Genomic DNA, 21,520 nt, shown 5'->3' with positions numbered 1-21,520 from the left:
CCCTTGGGCTCCTCCCCCAGGTAGCGGGGCGCCGTCCTGCCCCTCACCCCTCCCGCGCACACCTGTCTGCCTCCGACCCTCCCCGCACGGAGCTCGCGCCCTCCCTCCACTCCTCCCGCAGCACTAGGCGTCCCGCGCCCACCCCGGCCGCCCGCCCCGGGGGCTGGGCGCGCACACGCCCCCCCGCCCCGCCCACCTGCTCGTGGGCCCCCCGCCCCGCCTCGCTCGGTCCCCGGCGTCTCGGGCCCCCGCCCCCCGCGGGCCCGCTGCACTGTGGGTAGGCGGCGGCGGCAGCACAGAAGAGCTCGCGGCGGCGGCGGCGGCGGAGCGGGCGGCGGAGCGAGGTTGCGCGCGCCGAACATGGCTGAGAAGCAGAAGCACGACGGGAGGGTGAAGATCGGACACTACGTGCTGGGGGACACGCTGGGCGTCGGCACCTTCGGCAAAGTGAAGAGTTGAGTACGCGCCGAGGCCGCCGCGCCGAGCTGCCAACCTCGCGGGAGGCCGAGCCCCGGAGCCCCGGAGCCCGGGAGCCCCGGAGCCCGGGAGCCCCGGGCCGTGGGCGGGCGGCTGGCAGCGGGTGGCGGGGCCTGGCGGCAGGTGGAGTGGCCCCACCCGGGCCGCGCGGAGCCTGGGGACCCCGGGAGGGCAGCGGGCAGCGCCTCGCCCCGCGGCAGCTGCGGGCGCCGGGCGAGGGGGCGCGGGCGTCGCGGGGTCCAGGGCCGGCGCCCACCGCGCTTCTCCTGGCCGTCCTCAGTGCCCTCCTCTGTGAAGCCGGGAGACTGTGCTGTAGGGCGAGGTGCCTTCCAGCTGGGAGGCTGTATGGATAGGACTGGGGAATGACCCACGTTCCTGATGGTGGAGTTTCCATTTCGTGCCAGGTGCCCAGTTAGGTGCTTCACGTGTGATCTTCTTTAATCCTTATAGCAGGTGCAGGTGTTATCTTCACCTTAAACGGGAGAAAACGGGGACCCCTAGGGGTCTAGGAACGTGCTCAAGGTCACACCGAAATTGGCAGAACCGTGATGAAGGTCTAAAATGTCCTCTAATTTTGGCCAGGCTGGGCGGTTCCTGACATCCCGATTCTTTCGTGCTCCCAGACTCTGGGTTGGTGGGGATGACAGTTTAGGGGATGCTCCCGGGGCAAGAGCGGGGTGGGTCTTTCTGATGCCTGTGTGAAACGCTGGAATGCAGCTGGCTTGGGTCAGGGCTTAATCAGAACTGGGAGGTCTGAAGGTTGGTTGGTGTTTGTAAAATGGTTCTAGGAAGGCTTCTGGGATGGGGAGGACGAGGATGGGGATCTTGGAGGATGTAGGGCTGAGGCCAGAACTGCTAAGACATGCTCTGCTGAGGTCTGTATTCTTGGTGATGGGATCCCATTTTGGGTGTAGTAAAACAGGCTGGTTTTGAAATTTCTTTACTTCTTACTAGTTAAGTATTGAACTTCCCTGTTTTTCTTGTTAATAAGGCTCACGTGGGATTTAATTAATTTGTCCTCTCTCCAGAACTAGAACGAGCTTATTAAAAATACTTCTATTTTGATTGTTGCAAATCCAATATTATAAGTAAAATGTTTGCTTTTTCTTTTCTTTTTGCAGGGGAAATATTAGGTAGGCAGTTTGGAGATTTTATTGAGGCGTCTATTTCCTTAAAAAATCGTATTTTAACCTTAAATCAAGGCTGTTAAATGGATAGAAGAGACTTGTTCATTCCTGTGGCAAGGATTAGCTCTTATTTATTTCCACGTGTCTGATACCCTTTCGTTTGTTCAGAAAACACTTATTGAGTGCCTACAATGTGCCAGGCACTGTTCTAGGTAATGGGGATACCCTAGGAACAAAATCAGATTAAAATCTCTCCTTTTGTGAAGCTTCTTTTCTAGTAGGGGAAGACAAACAATAATTGCAATATGTATATAAAATATTCAATATACAGTATTTTTAGTACTATTGAGAAAAATTAATCAGAGAAGGGAGGATAGGGAGTTTAGTGAGGTTAGCAATTTTCAATAAGGTTGTCAGGCAAGGCCTCACAGACAGGGTGGTATTTATGTAAAGACCTCAAGTTTGTAAAATTCTTTGAAGTCCTGTGAGGGCTGTGAAGGCCTGGCTTAGGTTTGAAAGACATCATAAAGTGGACAGTTAGGAGAATATATTTAGAATGAATATAGGAGGATCCAGGAATTGGATTAATGCCTGTGACATTACTAAGGACTATTGTGTTTTGACGTTATACCCTCAAACCTTTGCCATCTAGACATGTACACTCTCCAGGTTATATAATGTACCCTACGCCCTTTCAAATTGTGTTAAAATTTTTGTCTTTTTAAATCCTTCTGTAATCTGAATGTTGGCTAAAACACCCATCAGATCAATCGGTCCATTGTCATAGGACAACTTAAATATCTTTTTTGTATATATTCTTGAGCTGCTTCTAGGCACTGACTTCTTAAAATATCAACCAACAGAGGTACTTTGATTTATGAGAAATCCTTTTCCTGGAGGACCCCTTCCCAGTGAGCAACCAACTGGAGGGGTGTTCCTAACACTATATTAGCACTTCTCCAAAGTTAGGCTGTGGTTTCCCATCCAAGGTTAGAATTAGTACAATTGCTTAATAAAAATTATATAAGTTGCTGCAGTCTAAAGTTACTCATTTACAGTTGACCCTGGAACAACACGAGTTTGAACTGCACAGGTCTACTCCTACAGCAGACTTTTTTCACTAAATACATACTACAGTGTTATACAGTCCCAGGTTGGTTGACTCCTAGAATGCGGAATCATGGTTACTGCAGGCAGACTGTAAAGTTAAATACAGGTTTTCAACTGCCTGGGGTTCAGTGCCCCTAACTCCGGTGTCGTTCAAGGTCACTTGTAATTCTTTAAGGGACTAGAAACAAAAGCACATGCATTTTAAACACAGCTTTATTCAGGTGTATTTTACATATCATAAAATTTACCCATTCCAAGTGTACAATTCAGTGATTTTTAGTAACTACCAAATGGTACAGCCATCATCATAAATCGATTTTAGAACATTTTCATCACTGCAGTAAGTTTCCTCATGCCCATTTATAGTTAACCCTCAGCCCTAGGAAACTGCTAATCTGTTTCCTGTCTGGATAAATCTGCTTTCTCTGGACATTTCTTATAAATGAGATCATTCAGTATGGAGTCTCTTGTGTCTGACTTATTTAACAATGCTTTTGAGGTTCATGCATGACACAGCATGTGTCAGTAGTTTGTTCCTTTTTATTGCTGAATAATATTCGATTGCATGAGTATGCCACATTCTGCCTATGCAGTCACCCGTTGATGGCCATTGTTTTCCGTTTCTGGCTATTACACATAATGCCACCACAAACGTTCACATGCAAATCTTTGTGTGGACATATATTCTCGTACACATTGGGTAGATACCTAAGAGCAGAATTGTTGGGTCATATCATAGTTTTATTTTTAGCTTTTGGGGAAACTGCAGACTTTTCCAAAGTGGTTGTACCATTTTACAATCCCACCAACAATGTATGAGGGTTCTTATTTCTCCAAATCCTAAGATTTGTTTATTGTCATCTTATTATAGCTGTTCTAGGAGGTGTGAAATGGTATGTCATTGGGGTTTCAGTTTGCACTTTCCTAGTGACTAATGATGCTGAACATCTTTTCATGTACTGATTAGCCATTTGTGTATCTCCTTGGGTGAAATGTCTGTTCATATATTTAGTTCATTTGTTGAGTTGTTTGTTTTAAGTTGAGTTTATAAGAATGTTTTTTTTTTTATAAATTCTGGATACAAGTCCCTTACTGCAAATATTTTCTCCAGGTCAGTTGTTTGACTTTTCATTTTCTTAATGGTGTCTTTTAAAGTATAAGTGTTTTGAATTTTTATGAGGTCCAGTTTATTGACTTTTTTCCTTTTATGGACGATGCTTTTGGTGTTATATTTAAGAAATCTTTGCTTTGGGTTTCAAGGATTTGCTCATTTTTTTTTAAATAAATGTTTTATTGTTTTAGCTCTTACATTTACATCTATGACCCATTTTGAGTTAATATTTGAATATGGTGTAAGATGAGTTTCTAAGGCCAACGTTTTGAATATGGATATCCAATTGTCCCAGCACCGTTTGTTGAAAATACATGCATTTTTATTTGGTATAGATTTAGACTTTGTAAATTTAATTTCTACTAAAAAACTTAGTAGTAAATGATTTAGTTTTATATGGCTATAAAAACATGGAAATGGAGGAATGATGAATATTTTGTGTGCCTTCTCTCTTAACTATTATGTTATTTACAGATATTGAAAGTTTAACTTCAGTTGTTGATGTATCAATTTACAGACCAAAGTTAGGTACAGTAAACAAAAATGGAAATAACTAGTTTTCATTTAATAGTACTGGTTTCAAGCTATTTTTAAAAAGCATATTGAAATCCTTCTATTTGTTGATAAATAATTGAAGCCTTATTTAAAATATTCTAAATTGATTTTTCTCCATTGTTCTAGTGTAAGAGTACAAGGAGAGTGCTTATGGAAACAGATTATGTGGGCTGACAGGGTTTAGAAGTAATGCTTTTTATCTACTTAAATTTTTTTCTGTATATTGATTGTTTTGGTTCTTACTCTTTCCAGGGTAAGGTAGAACTTCTGTTTAAGAGCTCTTGTAATTAGACTTGCTCAGTTCTTATCTAAATAATGAACGTGATAGAAATTCTAGAATAGATCTGGTGTTTGTGTTATACACTGGTTGAAGAAAAAAAATGTTTTTAATATAATGGTAATTATTTGTTTAAAAAGAAGCCTGTATTTTCGAGGTGAGGACTGATAGATTTGGTTTATGAAATAATTACTCTTCATTGGAATTGTACACCATAGGATCCTTTGTAGTCAGAGTAGCCTTTTCTAGTCAACAAGGTCTCATCAAGGCATTACTTTTTCTGTTTTTCAAATAGCTATGTGCATGGCTCACAGAATTGGCTTTCAAGAAATTAAGTAAATATTTTATTATTTCCCCACTTATTTTTTAGATAACAGGAAAGATAAGCAAATGGAAACATTTTTATTAATTTTTTTAAACAAGTAATGTTACTTTTTTGAAATGTAAGTAGCAAGTCCTAAATGATAAATTAGATTTTGGACAACTGCCTGGTCAGTTGGTGGGCCTCAGAGTTACACCTATGGTGTTTAGGGCCCACACTGGCATTGTTTTTGACTCTCTTGTAGTATCAAGGCCCTAAACAAGACATTTAACCTCTCTGGGCTTTGTTTTCTTCTTCTTCTAAAGCACGGCACTAGAACGTGAAATTTGTGAGGTCTTTTACAACTTATTTTTTAAAGATTTAATTTCAAAAAATGGGAGCGTTTAATTGTTCCTTCCGGCTTAATGGAAATTTGAATTACTGAAGACCAGAGCTGAAATAAAGATGTAATATAAAGCAAAAGAAAAGGGAAACACATTTGTAACACTTTAGTGATAAAAGCTACAACTTGAATCAGTTTTTACTATGTTTACTATATACACATTTGATTTTATTTATTCCCCAGAGTAATCCTGCATTTGATATTATCTCCATTTTACTAATGTAGATATTGAGAATCAGCTACTTTAAGTAATTTGTCCAAGGTCATGGTGCTAGTAAGTGGCAGAAATGGCAAATTCAGGGTTCTCTGATGCAAGTCTGTGGTATATGGAATGGAAAGTAAAAGTGCATAGTGTGATATCTTTTGAGTTTCAAACCTACAAGGATATAATTTTTACATGTCCATAGATATTTATCAAGGATTAAGAAAATAAGATTTAAATGTATTTGTTTTAATCCAAATTTACAGCCAATAACAGTTTTTTTGAAACTCCATATGGATGGTTAAAAATTATATTTTCATATAAATTTTACTCTGGTGCCTTAATCCATTCCATTTTTTACATGATAAATTTACTGAATTCTGACAGTTTTAACCCAAATTTTTAAAAATACCAGGTATTTCTGGGGTCCCCCCCAATTATGAAAATAACCTTGACTAAAGATTACCAGTAACCTTTCGTAAACAGACAAAAGAGAATTTGTAAAAAAATAACTTGATGTCCTAGGAAAAAAGAACATTGGTTTAGGAAGGCATTAGCTGGGGATTGTTAATTCCATACCACAGCCAGTTATATGAATTTGGGAAAACCATTAAACTTCTCTGAGCCTGTTTCCTCCTTTGTAAAATGACAATAACAACACTTGGCCTACCTGCTTTCTAGAACTTTTTTGAGGATTAAATGAGTTGAGGCACTAAAATGGCTTTAAAAAATAAATTGCCGTACAAATAGATGGCACTGTTGTGGAGATGACTAGATACACGGCCATTGTGAGTGAATCCTGCACCCTGTGTGAGGTGTTAGTAAGTGTTTGCTGATTGCAATTCTGATTGCAACATTGAGACAGAGCTTTTATAATCTGCCCCTATTTTTTGGTTGCCTGCATTGGAAAGTTCCCAATGACTAATTCATTTGTGCTATATGATAATTATTAATGTTTATATTAAAAATGTGGTATCCTTTTTGGTTAAGCCATGAAATTTGTTTTTTCACAAATATGGAAAATGAATAAAATAGAAATGAAATGGAAATAACTGAATGTTCATGTAAGTTGCTAGCTGAACTGATTTTACTTTTGAAAATATGCAAATTCTAAACAACTGTTAAACAATACTTCCAAATAATGAAGCTATATATTTTCTGAAATACTAGAACATTAGTGTTGGAATGAAAATCAATTCATCATATCTCTCAAACAATTAAGTAAACAGTGTGCTATTTAGGGTTTTGTTTTTTGGTTTTGCTGATTTATATATTGTTTTTTATGATTTCAACATAGGTAATTTTGTCCTTAGTGCTGCCTGGATTTTGTTCATTTTGTGTAATCCATTGACTCTCAAAAGATATTTTTCCATAGGAAACAATGTTATAAATGATGGATAGATTTCAGGTTAAGTCCACAAAGGCAACATGGTATATAGTATAGAGAACACTGGATTTTAGAAGGCCTGGTGTGGAAGTTTGCTGTTATATAAGCCAGCTATGCGGCCTTAAGCCAAAGTCACTTGATCTCTGAAAAAGGGAATAAGACTATATGTTCTTTTATACTGTTAAGAGTAGTACAGAAGAAAATATAGGTGAAAAGATACCAAGTACTTAACTTTTAGGTACTTTATATATACTTGGGTCCTATTATGTACTTAAACCTGTAATTTGCTGAACTCTGAGAATAATCCATGATCTGGTTCTGAGACCAGAATTTATTTGATGATGAGGAGGAAGAGTTTACTATCTCCTGTTTTATTTTTCCCTGGTCTTCTTTCCTATTTCATTTGAATATTTTCATTAATCTAATTCTCTAGACGCTGCTCACTTATCACCACCTTCTGTACACCATGCGTATGTATGCAATGCATATATGCAAACATGTAACAGATGTATATTCCAGGTCTCATGGTAGTGATCATAGAACTCTTGGAAGAAGGAGGCAAAGCTGGAAAAGGGAGGAGGATGTGAGCAGCAGTTGGCAGTTTTTATGTGTGGCTTGTTGTCAAGGTTCTACTTACAGTAGAACCAAAATAATACATGCAGTTCATTTTTTGTCGAACTATGGAAAATGCAGACTCTGAGCTAAAAATGCCTTTCTACAAACTTTCTCCTAACATATCTATGTAAATTAGAAAGGATTTTTGTAATTCATCATATACTGAGGAAATTACTTCAATTCTGTGGACTCTTTCCCTTTCCCACGCTGACACAGCACTGCTTTATCTAGGTTTTTTTGTTTTTTGTTTTGCTTGTTTGTTTTTTGTAAGAACATGCCAAAATATTCACTTACCTCCTGGTCCATGTTAGCCTTCCTTAAAGCATTTCGTACTGTTTTGTAATGATAATACTGCCCCATTTATTCTTCTGAGATTCCTGTGGTTTCCTTGATGATAGAGAAAATATTTTATAGAGAAAGCAGTTAATTTTTTGAAGCCAGGTAGATAATTTAATTGGATCTAACAGAAGATCTAATCTCAAATCCTTTAAGGGATAAGGAGAAAGTGGGCACACAAGACCCCTAAAATACTGAATGGGTTATGAAAGTGAGAGCCAATCTCCCTAGTATATTTATTAGATGCAGATATAAGAGCAAACACTTTGAATCAGGTTGAATAGATTTTTATCTATTATTTAAACCATTGAAATGCATGTGCAAAGCAATGTGTTTATTTTTAAATGTGGTGAACCATTTTATTTTTAGTTTGGTGTTATTAAGGAAAGAATTTGAGGCAGTGCTTATCTCTGCTAATAATAGAAACCTTCACCCCTTCAAAGGAACAGTATTCTTGCTTAAGTGGTGTCTTATGGTTAACAATGCTTGCCTCTGATAAATTTTACTGTATTTCTTTCGGTGGTGCTTTAGTTTTTAAAGTGTTAATAATTCCTTTTTTAATTTGCCCTTAGTTTTTTAAACAGCCTTTTATATAATCATCAAATCTTGCTGTAATGTCTCTTATCCTGAATGCTTGTGTATCAGTTTATTAAAATACTTTTTTTAGAATCTTTTTTCTTCATAGTATTTTGTACATTTTACACGCTATTAAAACCACAATGAGCAATATGTTCTCATTTAACATCTCTCAATTTCTAAATTATAAATTAGTTATAAGTTATCTAGCTATCATAATTGAAAATAATGGAATTAAAATTTTAAATATACCATAAATTTTTCTAAATTCTTACTTTACTTGATAAATACCGTAAGTATTAGTTATTTAATTTTTGTTTTTACTGTGTTGGAGCATAACTTGGTACCATATGTATTCCATAATTGACTTCAGTTCTTCCAGACTTAGTTAATGAAATAATAGAATGAATATATATTAAGCATCTACCATGTTTAGTCATACTGGATTTTAAGCAAACTATTTTTACCAGTGTTAAAAATGTGGCAATGACACTACAACAGATGATTTACTAATTTAAAATAAAGAGGAAAATATTCATCACCGAATTTACTTAAATGATTCTTCTCTCACATTTGAATTCTAAGTCAAATATGATATGATGAATCCACCTTTTACTCAGATTTATACCAGGCCCTCTTAGTGCTCTACTAATTCACAGTTGGATAGTATAACAGTTATACTATATGCTGTAAATTTGCTTTTAGTAAGAAATTTGACTTTGTGTCTTATGGTAGCTTTTTGGATAAGATAAAGAAATGTGCTCTGAATGTCTTATTGCTGATGAACAACTATTCCCAAAGAATTTAGGAGTCATTCTAAAGGGAAATCTTTGTCATTTATTCTATTTAATAATTATAGTAAGATTTCCTATTTGGGGTAGTACAAAGCTAGATGAGATAGTTAATAGATAAATCACAGAATCAGAATTTAAATGTGTATCGACTGCTTGAATTGCTAGGTAGAATTTAATAGGGATAAGTGTCAAATCTAGCACTTGGTTAAAAACAGAAACAAAAAACAGGTGCATAAAAGAGTAGAACAGTTGATAGCAGTTCCTAAGATGTTGAAGTTCTGTCTGACCATGAGTTTTGGAAATATATATTATGAGTGCTTAAGTGTAAAAATTGTTATTGGATAGAAAATAGACATATAGAGGGCATATTAGTTGGTAGTTGTAGAGGTAGTATAGTTCTGTACTTCGTATTAAGCTAAATTTTGATGATTGGATTTAGTTCTTTGTTCCACAATTTGGAAAAAATCTTAGCCAATTATGTTTCATTCAGAGAATGATCATTATAACTAGGGGAGTTCAAAAAGTGTGCCATATGAGGTATGGTAAAGAATATTTTTCATACTATGAGAAAACCTATTTTAAGTGTGATAGCTGTTTTTAGACAACTAAAGTACCATCATCTGGAAAAAGGAGTCCCCATATTCAGTGATGCTTTGGAGGATAGAACTGTGACTACTGAGTGAATGTTTTAAGGAGGCAAATTATAATCCAGAATAACGAGGATCTTTCTATCAAGGAGACTGTCTAGGAATGCTACAACTTATACCACACGTCAATTGTATTTCTGTTATTGACATACTTACTTGGGTACCAGATGGCTACCAAGATTGTTGCCATAAAATTTCTAGTTTGAATGGAAAGTTGGCGTAGATAATCTATAAAGTTCCTTTTAACTTTAATATTCTATTACTGCATATACATTTTTTTCCAGTGTGATTGACTTCCATATCTGGCTATGATTTCTAACTTGCATCTAATCAATTTTCTAGTTACAAACAATTAGAAAATCTGGAGAAAGTTAAAAATCTGAAGGCAGTCAGGACTTGAGTGATCACTATCCCTGGGAGAAGAAAAATGCATTGGAGTGAGTCTGACGTTTTATTTGGCTTTTCTCTTTGAGTCATTTGCCAATTTGTAAAAATGGTAACTGTAAGAAGCCAAACAGAGAGCAGTGGCTAAAAGGCACTGCAGAGTTTGAATCCTGGGGAGAACGACAGCTGGAGTTCATAACTTATCAAGGAGGAAAGTCCCAGGTAACCAGTTGGGTTTTGGTTGCAACCCCCTGAAGACTGAAATCCTTAGAATCAGCTTAATCCTAGACTTATTAAGATGATCTGCCTCCTATCTTTATTCTCTGGAGGAAAATAAAATCAGGTGGACCCTCTACAGTTTTTCACACACAGTGTTTAACATTCCAGGAGACAAGGCCAAGACAATAGAAAAAAACCCCTAAGGATTCAGATATTAAAGCTATCAGACATGGACTTTAAAATAACTGTGATTGGAGTTATGTCAGCATCATGGTGGTGTGAGTTGTTCCTTTTTTCTCTGCCCTTCAATTTACATCTAATTGGACGTGCATAACCAAACAAACAAAAAAAAAAGCACTTCTGCATAGCATACCAGGGCACTCGGGAGATCCATCTATCTGTGTACCTGAAAGCGGGTACATTGGACTGCAGAAGAGGCTGTGGAGTGAGGGAATGGCGGCAGCAGGTCTAGCCATGGGCCAGCACAGACCTTTTTGGCAGAGGAGGTGAGGGTGAAGGTGGTCAGTGAGGTCTGCCCAGCTTTGCATGCTGCAGCTGCAGGAGCTTGTTGCTCTCTCTGAGGAGGGACCTCAGTGACTGGGGGAGGGGAAGGAAAGGGAATTAGGCAGACAAAGAAAACTGAAGGAAAGCATCTCCCGCTGTTGGTCCTAGGATTCTGGCAAGAGGACTGCCCACGGTTGCTGGCTGCCCGTCCCCCCCCAGCCCCAAACTTGGGGATTCCTCTACTAGGATGCGGGCACACCCAAAGTCTGAAGTGCTTAACATACACCTCCCTCACTGTGCCGCCAGCCACCCTCCCCTCTTTCATTTTTCTCTGACAGTTTTTGTTTTGTGTTGTTTTGTTTTTAATGTACCACTCCCAACTCCCAACCTTAGTGATGAGTTGGCACTGGTAAGAGAAATGAAGAACCTGTGCTATAGCGCCACCTTCTGGAAAACAAAAGGAAGTCTTCTAATTACCAACCTACTGAACTGTTAGGAGCAAAGTAAACAAAGCCTCGCCTAAATAAAGAAAGGTGTTGCTACTTCAAATGTGGCCACAAAGGCTCTTTTCATCAAACACCATGGAAAAAAATCATTGTAATATGGTATCACAAAAAGAAAATGACAGTTTTCCAACAACCAAACCCAAGGACATGGAATATTGTGATCTAACTGATAAAGAGTTGAAATTAGCTGTTATGAGGAAATTCAAAGAGCTACAGGAAAACTTAGGCAATACAGTGATCTCAGGAATAAAATTAACAAACAGAAGGAGTACTTTACCAAAGAGATTGAAATTCTAAAAAGGAACCAAACAGAAATTCTGTAGCTGAAGAACTCAATAAGTGGGATGAAGAATTAGAATGCAGTGGAAATAGAGCAGATCAGATGGAAGAAGGAATTAGTGAGCTCAAGGACAGGAATATAGAGATGATTGAGGTGGCAGAGGAGAGAGAAATAAGATTTTTTAAAAGTGAAGAAACTCTGCAAGAACTCTTGGACTTCATTTGACTAGCCAAAAGAAGAAGAGAGAGAAAAGGGAGCAGAGGGTGTATTAAAGAAATAATATCTGAGAACTTCCCAGACCCGGAGAAGGAACTGGATATACAAGTCCACAAAGCTAATAGAACCACTAATTATTTCAACACAAAAAGACATTCTGCAAGACAGATTATATTAAAACTGTCAAAGGTCACTGATAACTTTAAAAGGTGGCAAGGAAAAATAGTAGCCTACAAGATTACCCTCATTAGGCTATCAGCAGATTTCTTAGGAGAAACTCTTATAGGCCAGGAGAGAGTGGAATGACATATTCAAAATATTGAAAGATAAAAGCTGCCAACCAAGAATATTCAATTTGGCAAAAGGATCCTTCATATATGAAGGAGAAATAAAGGCTTTCCCAGACAAACAAAAGCTGAGGCAGTTCACCACCACTAAACCTGCCTTACAGGAAATGTTGAAAAGAGCTCTTCAAGCAGAAATGAAAGATGAAAGTACACAAAGCTCTGATTAAGATGATAGACAGAAAACTAACCTTTTTTAGAATTGTATATTAAACTCTTAATTAGAGTATGAAGTTTAAAGGAAAAGAACTGTAGCTGCCACAACTTGTAATCACCGCATAAAAAGATAATTTGTGATGTCAAAAACGTAAAAGGGGTAGAGTAAAAGAATGGAACCTTCATAGGCAAATGAAGATAAATTGCTATCAGCAGAAAAAGAACTGTTTTATCTATGAAATGTTTCATGTAAATTTCATGGTACCCACAAAGCAAAAATCTAGAATGGAGATTGAAACATTAAAAGAAAAGGGGAGGGACTTCTCTGGCAATCCAGTGGTAAAGAATCTGCCTTCCAATGCAGGGGACGCAGGTTCGATCCCTGGTCAGGAAACTAAGATCCCACATGCTGTGGGGCAGCTAAGCCTGTGTGCCACAACTATTGAACTCATGCGCCTCAACAAGAGAGCCCGCATGCCACAAACTACAGAGCCCACTCTCTCTGGAGCCCACGCGCCACAACTACAGAGCTCAGGTGCCCTGGAGCCCATACACCACAACTAGAGAGAAGCCCAGGAGCTGCAACTAGAGAGAAATCCTAGCAGACCATGCACCATAATTAAAAGATCCTGTATGCCTCAACAGAGATCCTGTGTGCTGCAACTAAGATCCAACGCAGCCCAAAAAAACAAGGAAAATAAATATTTTTTTAAAAATGGGAGACTGAGCAAATCACCATGAAAAATCACCAACTTATAAAGGTAGACAGAAACAGAAGGAAAAAGAGACAGTGGAGAGATAAAAATAACAGAAGATAAAAATAAAATGGCAGTAGTAAATTCTTACATATCATATAATCACCCTAAATGTAAATGGATTGAACTCACCAATCCAAAGGCACAGTGTGGCTGGATGGATTAAAGAAAAAAAAGACCCAATTATATGTGACCTACAGGAGACTCTTTAGCTCTGAAGACACACAAAGGCTCAACGTGAAAGGATGGATGATGATATTCCAAGTAAATGGCAACCCAAAGAAGGTGGGCATAGCCATACTTATATCAGACAAAATAGACTTCAAGTCAAAAAGTGTAAGAAGAGACAAGGTCACTGTATAATGATAAAGGGGCCAGTATATCAAGAAGATATAACAATCATAAATATATATGCTCCTAACATGCAAGCACCAAAATGTATTAAGCAAATAATAACAGATCTTAAGGGAGAAATAAACAATAATACAATAATTGTAGGGGACTTCAGTATTCTACTGTCAGCAGTGGATCATACAAACAAATTCAACAAAGAAATGTTGGAATTGAATCATACTTTAAAACAAATGGACATGTACAGAACATTCTATCCAACAGCAGCAGAATACACATTCTTCTCAAGTGCACATGGAACATTCTCCAGGATAGATCATATGATAGGCTACAGAACAAATCTTAGCACATCTAAGATTGAAATCATACCATCTTCTCTGATCACAATGGTATGAAACTAGAAATCAACAACAAGAAGATAGTGAGAAGATCTAAAAATATATGAAAACTAAACAACACACTTATAAGAAACCATTGGGTCAAAGAAATCAAAAGGGAAATAAAAAGTCTTGAGACAAATGAAAATGGAAATACAGTATATCAAATATTTTGGGAAAGCAGCAAAAGCAGTTCTGAGAGGAAAGTTTATAGCACTGAATGCATATATTAAGAAATTAAATCTCAAATAAACAACCTAACTTCATACCTTAAGGAATTTTTAAAAAAAGAGCAAATTAAGCCCAAAGTTAGTAGAAGGAAGGAAATAATAAAGATCAGAAAGGAAAACAATGAAATAGAGACCAGTAAAACAATAGAAAGGATCAATGGAACTGAGAGCTGGTTCTTTGAAAAGATAAACAAAATTGACAAACCTTTAGCTAGACTAAGAAAAAAAAGAAGTAAGACTCAAGTAAAATTAGAAGTGAAAGAGGAGACATTACAAATGACTACAGAAATATAGAATCATAAGAGACTGTTATGAACAGTTATATGTCAACAGAGAAGAAATTGATGCATTTTTAGAAACACAGAACCTACCAAGACTGAATCAGTACTGGAATCCTAGCTAGAGCAATTAGGCAAGACAAAGGAATAAAAAGCATCCAAATTGGGAAGGAAGAAGTAAAATTATCACTTTTTGCTGATGATATGATCTTACCTAAAAAATCCTAGAGTCAGTCAAGAAACTGTTGGAATTAATCAACAATTTCAGTAAAGTGGCAGGATACAAAATCAACATACAGAAGTCAATTACATTTCTTTTCACTAATGATGAAGCATCTGAAATAAAGAAATAAAGGAGATTATCCCAGTCACGATAGCATCAAAAACAATAAATGCTTAGGAATAAACTTATCCAAGGAAATGAAAGATCTATACAGTGAAAACTATGAGCCTTTGCTGAAAGAAATCAAAGACACAAACAAATGGAAATACATCTTGTGTTTATGCGTTGGAAGAATTAATAGTGTTAAAATGGCCATACTGTACAAAGCCATCTGCAAATTCCATATAGTCACCATCAAAATGCCAAAGGCATTCTTCACAGAAATAGAAGAAAAAAATCTTAAAGTTTATGTGGACCCACAAAAGACTCTGAATTAGCCAAAGAAATCCTGAGGAAAAAAATAAAGCTGAAGGTATCATACTTAGGAATTTTAATCAAAACAATATTTTACTGGCATAAAAATAAGCACATTGACCAATGAAACAGAATAGAGAGCCCAGAATTAAATTCCAGCATGTACTGTCAACTAATTTTCAACAAGGGAGCCAAGAATACCCAGTGAGGAAAGGATAGTCTCTTCAATAAATGGTGCTGAGAAAACTGAAGAAACACATGCAGGACAATAAAATTGGAACCCTCTTTCACAAAAATTAACCCGAAATGGATCAAAGACTTAAACAAAAGACCTGATATTATAAAACTCCTAGAAGAAAATGTAGGGAAGAAGCTCATTGATTTTGGTTTTGGCAATGATTTTTGGACATGATGCCAAAAGCACAAGCAACAAAAGCAAAAATCAACAAATGGGACTACATCAAACTCAATAGCTTCTGCACAGCAAAAGAAACAGTTAACAAAATGAGATAACAGATTTGAAAAAATGTTCATAAGATGTTCTCACTCCAGATGAACAATAGAATCTTCCAGAAACACCCCCAAAGCTTCTTAAATCATCTGTAGGTTTATAGAATGGGAGAAAATTTTTGCAAACCATATATGGGATAATGGGTTAATATTCAAAATATATAAATAATGCAGTCTCCTTAATAAGAAAACAATTCAGTGAAAAAACGGGCAGAAGAACTAAATAGACATTTTTCCAAAGAGGACATGAAAATGGACAACAGACATGAAAAGATGCTCAACATTGCTAATCATCAGGGAAATGCAAATCAAAACCACAATGAAATATCACTTCACACCTGTTATAATGGCTGTCATCAAGAAGACGAGACAACAGGTGCTGGTGAAGATGTGGTGAAAATGGAACCTTTATACTTGTTAGTGGGAATGTAAATGGGTCCAACCACTATGGAAAATGATATGGAGGTTCCTCAAAACATGAAAAATAGATCTACCATATGATCCAGCAATTCCTCTTCTAGGTATATTCCCAAAGGAAAAGAGAACAGGATTTTAGTGAGATATATGCAATCCCATTTTTATTACAGCATTATTCACCATAGCAAAAATATGGAAACAGCCCAAATGCTCATCAACAGATGAATGACTGAAAAATTGTGGTACATGTACACAATGAAATATTATTCAGCCATGGGAGAGGAGGATATCCTCCAATATGTGACAATATGGATGGACCTTGAGCGCATTATGCTAAGTTAGATAAGTCAGAGAAAGACAAGTATTGTATCATGCCATTTATATGTGGAATATAAAAAGTTAAACCTGTAAAAAACAGAGTAAAGTGGTTGTTACCAGAGGATTGGAAAGGGGGATAAGAGTGATGGTATTTAAGGGTACAAACTTGTAATGAATAGTAAAATAAGCCATAGAGATCTAATTCACATTATAATTAATACAGACAATGATACTCTATATAATGTGATAAATATTGCTATGTTGAAAAACATATTACAGCATGTAAATGTATCAAAGTAACATGCTGTACATCTTAAATTTACACAATATTGCATGTCAAATTTATTCAATTAAAAAATAATTGTGATTAATATGTTCAAGGTGAAGAATTTTAGCAGAGGACGGGAATCTATAAAAATAACCAAAGGAAAACTCAGTGCACCCCTTTTGCAGGGTTTAGAAGCTGCATGCGTTGGCTGTTATTTGATGTGGTTACTGTTTGAGACTTATGAATGCTGGAGTAGATTGTATCCATCTACAACCTAGTCTCCCTGTGTGATTGATTAAGGGTCTGGGAAGCAGCCACTGATATTTTAAGGACTCCTGATAAAGATGTGTTTGATTTTGCCATGCTGATACACTGTTTCCATTCCTAAATCCTTCCAAAAAGCTAAGTCTTAAGATTACTACCTGTTGTGTCCTGTGAGTATGAATGTCATTTTGAACCCAAGACCATTGATGATCATGCAGAGTAGGCACTTTCACAGTTCCAGAAAAGGAAGGGAGAGGGAGTGGGGCAGAAGCGATATCTGAAGAGATAATGGGAGAGAGTTTTCCAAAATTGATAAACACATCAAGCCACAGATTCAGAAGATACATGAACTCTAAGCAGAATAAATATAAGAAAACCATTCCTAGGCGCACATCATTGGAAAACTGCTCAAAACTGTTTTTTTGGTTTTGTTTGGTTTTGTTTTTGCTTGAGACTCTCCTATACTGGAGTGGACTTCATCTGTCTATGCAGAGATGGGGGAAAATGTTCAGAGAAAATCTTAAAGTAGCCAAAGGATAAAAAAAGGCATATTGTTTTCCAAGGAACAAAAATAAGCAGACTTTCTCAACAAAAACAATGAAAGCAAGGACGTGGTGGAATGATATCTTCAGAGAGGTGAAAGAAACAAACTGCCAACCTATAATTTTGTACACAACAAAAATATTCTTCAAAAATAAAGGCACAATACATTTTCAGGTAAGCATAAACTGAGAGAATATGTCTCCAGCAGACCTACAGTAAAGGGAACACCAAAGGGAATTCTTCAGGCAGAAAAATAGGTGATGCTTTCCCAGATGGAAGCAAGAGTACAAGAAGAAATGAAGACCATTGGAAAGGGTAAATATGTGGGTAACTAAATAGATATTCACTATGTAAAGTAGTAACATCTTGCGAGATTTTGAATACATGTAGGACTAAAATACAACAACAGAAAAAGTAGGAGAGGAAGCATAGAGTTAAAGTGTTCTAAAGTCCATACATTGTCTAGGAAATGGTGAAAACATTATATTAGATTCTATTAATGTCCAAGATGAATGTTGTAATCTCTAGGGTAACCACTAAAATGAACACTTGGAGAGACCTCTAAATTATTCCACAATTCTACTTTCAGGAGAAATTATGGAACATAAAATGATATTCAGTAAATATATTCAAAAACAAAAATTATTCAGGTAGGGGCAGTTGATGGGCATAGAAGGGGAGATGTTTGAAGACAGGAAAAGGAAGGAGAGTGAACAAGAGGGAGACAAAGCATGTAGAATAAGAGAGACACAGAAAGAGAATAGACACATAAGGACCAGAGTTGGAAAGACAAGAGAGGGGATGATTTAAGAAGCTTTGGGAGTGTTTCCAGAAGATTCTGTTGTTCATCTGGAGTGAGAAACATCTATGAACATTTTTTCAAATCTGTTATCTCTGACCTGAATGCTAATACTTTCTCCAGCAGTTTTAAATAATCTATACCAGAAAACTTTTTCCCTGACTCTATGTAAATGATTCATCTTAAATGATTCTGTAAAAAGTAAGTTGATTCTCCTATGGAATTCTTGATTGACTTAAGTTTTAAAGAAGTACTTTAAAATTATAGTCCAAGCCAGTATAAACACAGGTTTTAAAAATAAAGCAGAATACAGCATATCATGTAATCAGTTCTCAAAGAAGGTAGCTTTAGAACAAGTCTTTGCTAAAAAAAATCACATCCTCAGGCCCTTCCTGATCTGTTTAAATTAGTTTTCCCACCTTCACCCCAGTCATTCTTGTTATTCCCAGTACTCTGCTTGATTTTCATTTTTTTATCATTCTATCACCATTATTATATGTTCATTTATTGTTTATATTCTCCTCCAGAATACAAGTTCCATTTATACCTGCATTTTCAGCATTTGGAGCAATGGCTAGTACACATTAGACCCTCAGAAGATATTTGTTGATTGAATGAATGAACAAATGAATGTTCAGGCCAACAGGGAGTAAAAACAACTAAGAGAAGAAGGTCTTCAATGATATGTGAGTTTGTTCTCTCAGTAAAAATCTAGTGCATGTTGCATATTGTATTATGGGATTATTTCAATCTGCATTTTATTTTCTTGAAATTAGGCAGTTCTTAAAGAACATCTTTCATATATCTGATCCATAGCAAAGGCCACAGCCCTACCCCAGCCTGCATTTGAGCTGAACATAGCAATTCTTCTTCCTTGATTTTTCTCACTCCATCCCTTTACTGTGCCCTAATTTCTCAGCTGAAATGCTGGACATAAAAGGATAAACATGCAAGTAAGCACTCTTGACGTGTTATAATCAAGAGAGCCTGGTTATTGGGAGGCAAAGTAATGTGAGTTTTGAACTTGTGTGTTGGAGGCAGATAAACCTTGCTCCTCATTGTTCTCTAATTCTGGTTTCTTCATCTGTAAACTAGGGGTAATGTTTACTTTTAGGGTTCTGGGGAATAAATAAGATTTGTATATAAGGTGCCCATAGTACTTTTTAAATCAGTGGTATATCAAAACAGGAAGTCTTTTGCTTCCTGTTCATAACTGTCCTTTAGAGAATTTTAAGGGACTTTCAAGGAAAGGAAATTTGGAGAAAAGCAATGAGACTGTTTTGTTTCACCATGGGCAAAGAAGAAAGGAGGCTTGTGTTATTTTGGCAGGAGTCTGCTGAAGGTAGGGGTCAGAACATGTGTGCATCAGATGACACTCCTGACTCCCAGAATGAAGGCTCTTGATACAAATGAGTAAGGGTGGCTGGTGCCACACAAGGCCCTGCTTGCTGACACATGGTGTCCCTTGGCTTGTAATAGCCTAGGTATGGATATAGTGTCATCCAAACATTCTTTCTTAACGTTTTAAATTGAATTGTACCATGTATGTAAAGCGGTACATACATTCTAAGTGATTTCTTACATAAATCCTCAATGAATTTTCACAGACTGAACATAGACATATAACCACTACTTAAAGGCACAAAAAATGACCAGTATCACACAAGCCCCCCACCTTTGTCCCATTTTAGTTAACGTTTCCATCTTCCACCCCCACCAAAGGTCACCACTATCCATGGATTATAAATAGTTTCATCTATTTTTGAACTTCATAGGAATATAATCATATTTCTCTCATTTATTTAACTTGAGATTTTGTTTGTGAGATTTACCCACGTCATTGCATGTAGTTGTAATTCATTCATTCTCATTGCTGTATAGTATTACATTAAGACTATACCATTATTTATACATAATGTATAACAAAAATATAATAATTCAAATTATTATACATATTATACAGTTCGTAGCCTTTACAGAAGAATGACATTTTGACAGTTCTTTGAGCCTCAAAGATAAATAGATTATAATTTAGACCTAAAATACACAATAGTTTATTTTTTGATTGTTCTTTTATTAGATTTTAATAAAGGATTTCTATTAAATTAGATTTTAATAAAATATTTTAATAAATCTTAATTAGATTTAATTGTTTCTTTGCTTTATTAGATATTACTGTTCTAAATTATGATATTAAAATTGAATGAAGTATTTTAAATGAATTAATATGGAATAATATATAGGAAGAGAAGTGTTCCAAGTTATTTTTCATAAAATTATAGGGTCCGTGCTTGTGGTAAAAAACGCTAGACTTCATTGGGAATGATACTGGACATTAGAAAAATTATAGTCTTTGTGCAAAACAATCATGTATTTACAACTCCATAATACAGCCATAAGAAGTCTTGCATCTTGTGTATGAAGAAAAGCTGGAAAGCATCCAGAAAATGACAACTAAAATCAAGAGGCTAGAGTGACTTAAAAGATTTATACCCTTAAAAGATGTAGTGTGGAATGATCCTTGGGGATATAATTACAAAAATCTTAGAATTGGAAGGGGAATTAGGCTTGATCTAGTCCAACCTGTTAGTTAATGCAGGAATTTACCTTATGGTGATCTTGACACATGGCTGAGCTCCCTCTATTTGAATATTGGATAGCGCTTGCTGCTGGGTTTTAATTCCAGCCCTGCTACTTCATAGCTGAACGACTGTGGGCAAATTCTTAACTTCTCTGTGCCTCATTTTCTTGGCTTACCGCTTATTGCCAACCCTGGCAATAGAAAAAGACTACAGGGGACCTGACCTCCAGCCCCCTCCCATCTAGTATTGAGAGATGAACTGAAAAATCAATAAATGTTAGCATTACACATCCTGTGAAAAAAAAGTTACTCAGGGTACAGTAGTAACATTAAAAAATTTTAATGTTTTAATTTTCAGTATAGGCTTGAGTGGTGAAAAAGGAGGTGAGAGGGGCTTCGTAGAGCAGAGGACTCTGTTGAAAGAATTTGTATTGATTATTCCCAGTTTTGCTCCTAGAACAATATAAAACAGTTTTATTCTTTCTTCTGTATAACAACTCTTCACCTTATCAAATGTAAAATTCTAAAAGGATAGATTGGGTAAGTGTAGATTTTTCAATCGCTTTAGAGAGTATTTTGTGTAATTTGAATAGAGTTTGGGAAAAACAAAATGGACCACTAATGAGTGATAATTTTGTAGAATCCTTTAATCCAAGAAATTGTAT

General features: G+C 36.7%; 1 protein-coding gene across 5 annotated transcripts in view; it reads left to right on the top strand.

Moving 5' to 3' along the window:
- Window positions 1-273: 273 nt before the first annotated feature.
- Window positions 274-21,520, top strand: part of PRKAA2 (protein kinase AMP-activated catalytic subunit alpha 2) — a 65,560-nt gene continuing 44,313 nt past the window's right edge. For 2 of the 5 annotated variants that reach the window (XM_082358086.1, XM_082358085.1), the window contains exons 1-2: window positions 313-454; window positions 18,802-18,960. Coding sequence is in view for 2 of the 5 variants with exons in the window: in XM_082358085.1 (XP_082214211.1) it covers window positions 18,954-18,960 (7 nt within the window). In the remaining 3 variants the exon portion in view is untranslated. Of the gene's footprint in view, window positions 455-18,801; window positions 18,961-21,520 lie in introns of all 5 variants that reach the window. The other 3 variants (XM_082358084.1, XM_082358088.1, XM_082358087.1) reach the window with 3 other exon arrangements.

This window comes from Balaenoptera borealis, assembly GCF_965194805.1.
Source record: "Balaenoptera borealis genome assembly, chromosome: 1".
NCBI classification, from domain to species: domain Eukaryota; kingdom Metazoa; phylum Chordata; class Mammalia; order Artiodactyla; family Balaenopteridae; genus Balaenoptera; species Balaenoptera borealis.
Note: the sequence above shows the minus strand (reverse complement) of the source record. Positions and strands in the feature narration are given on the sequence as shown.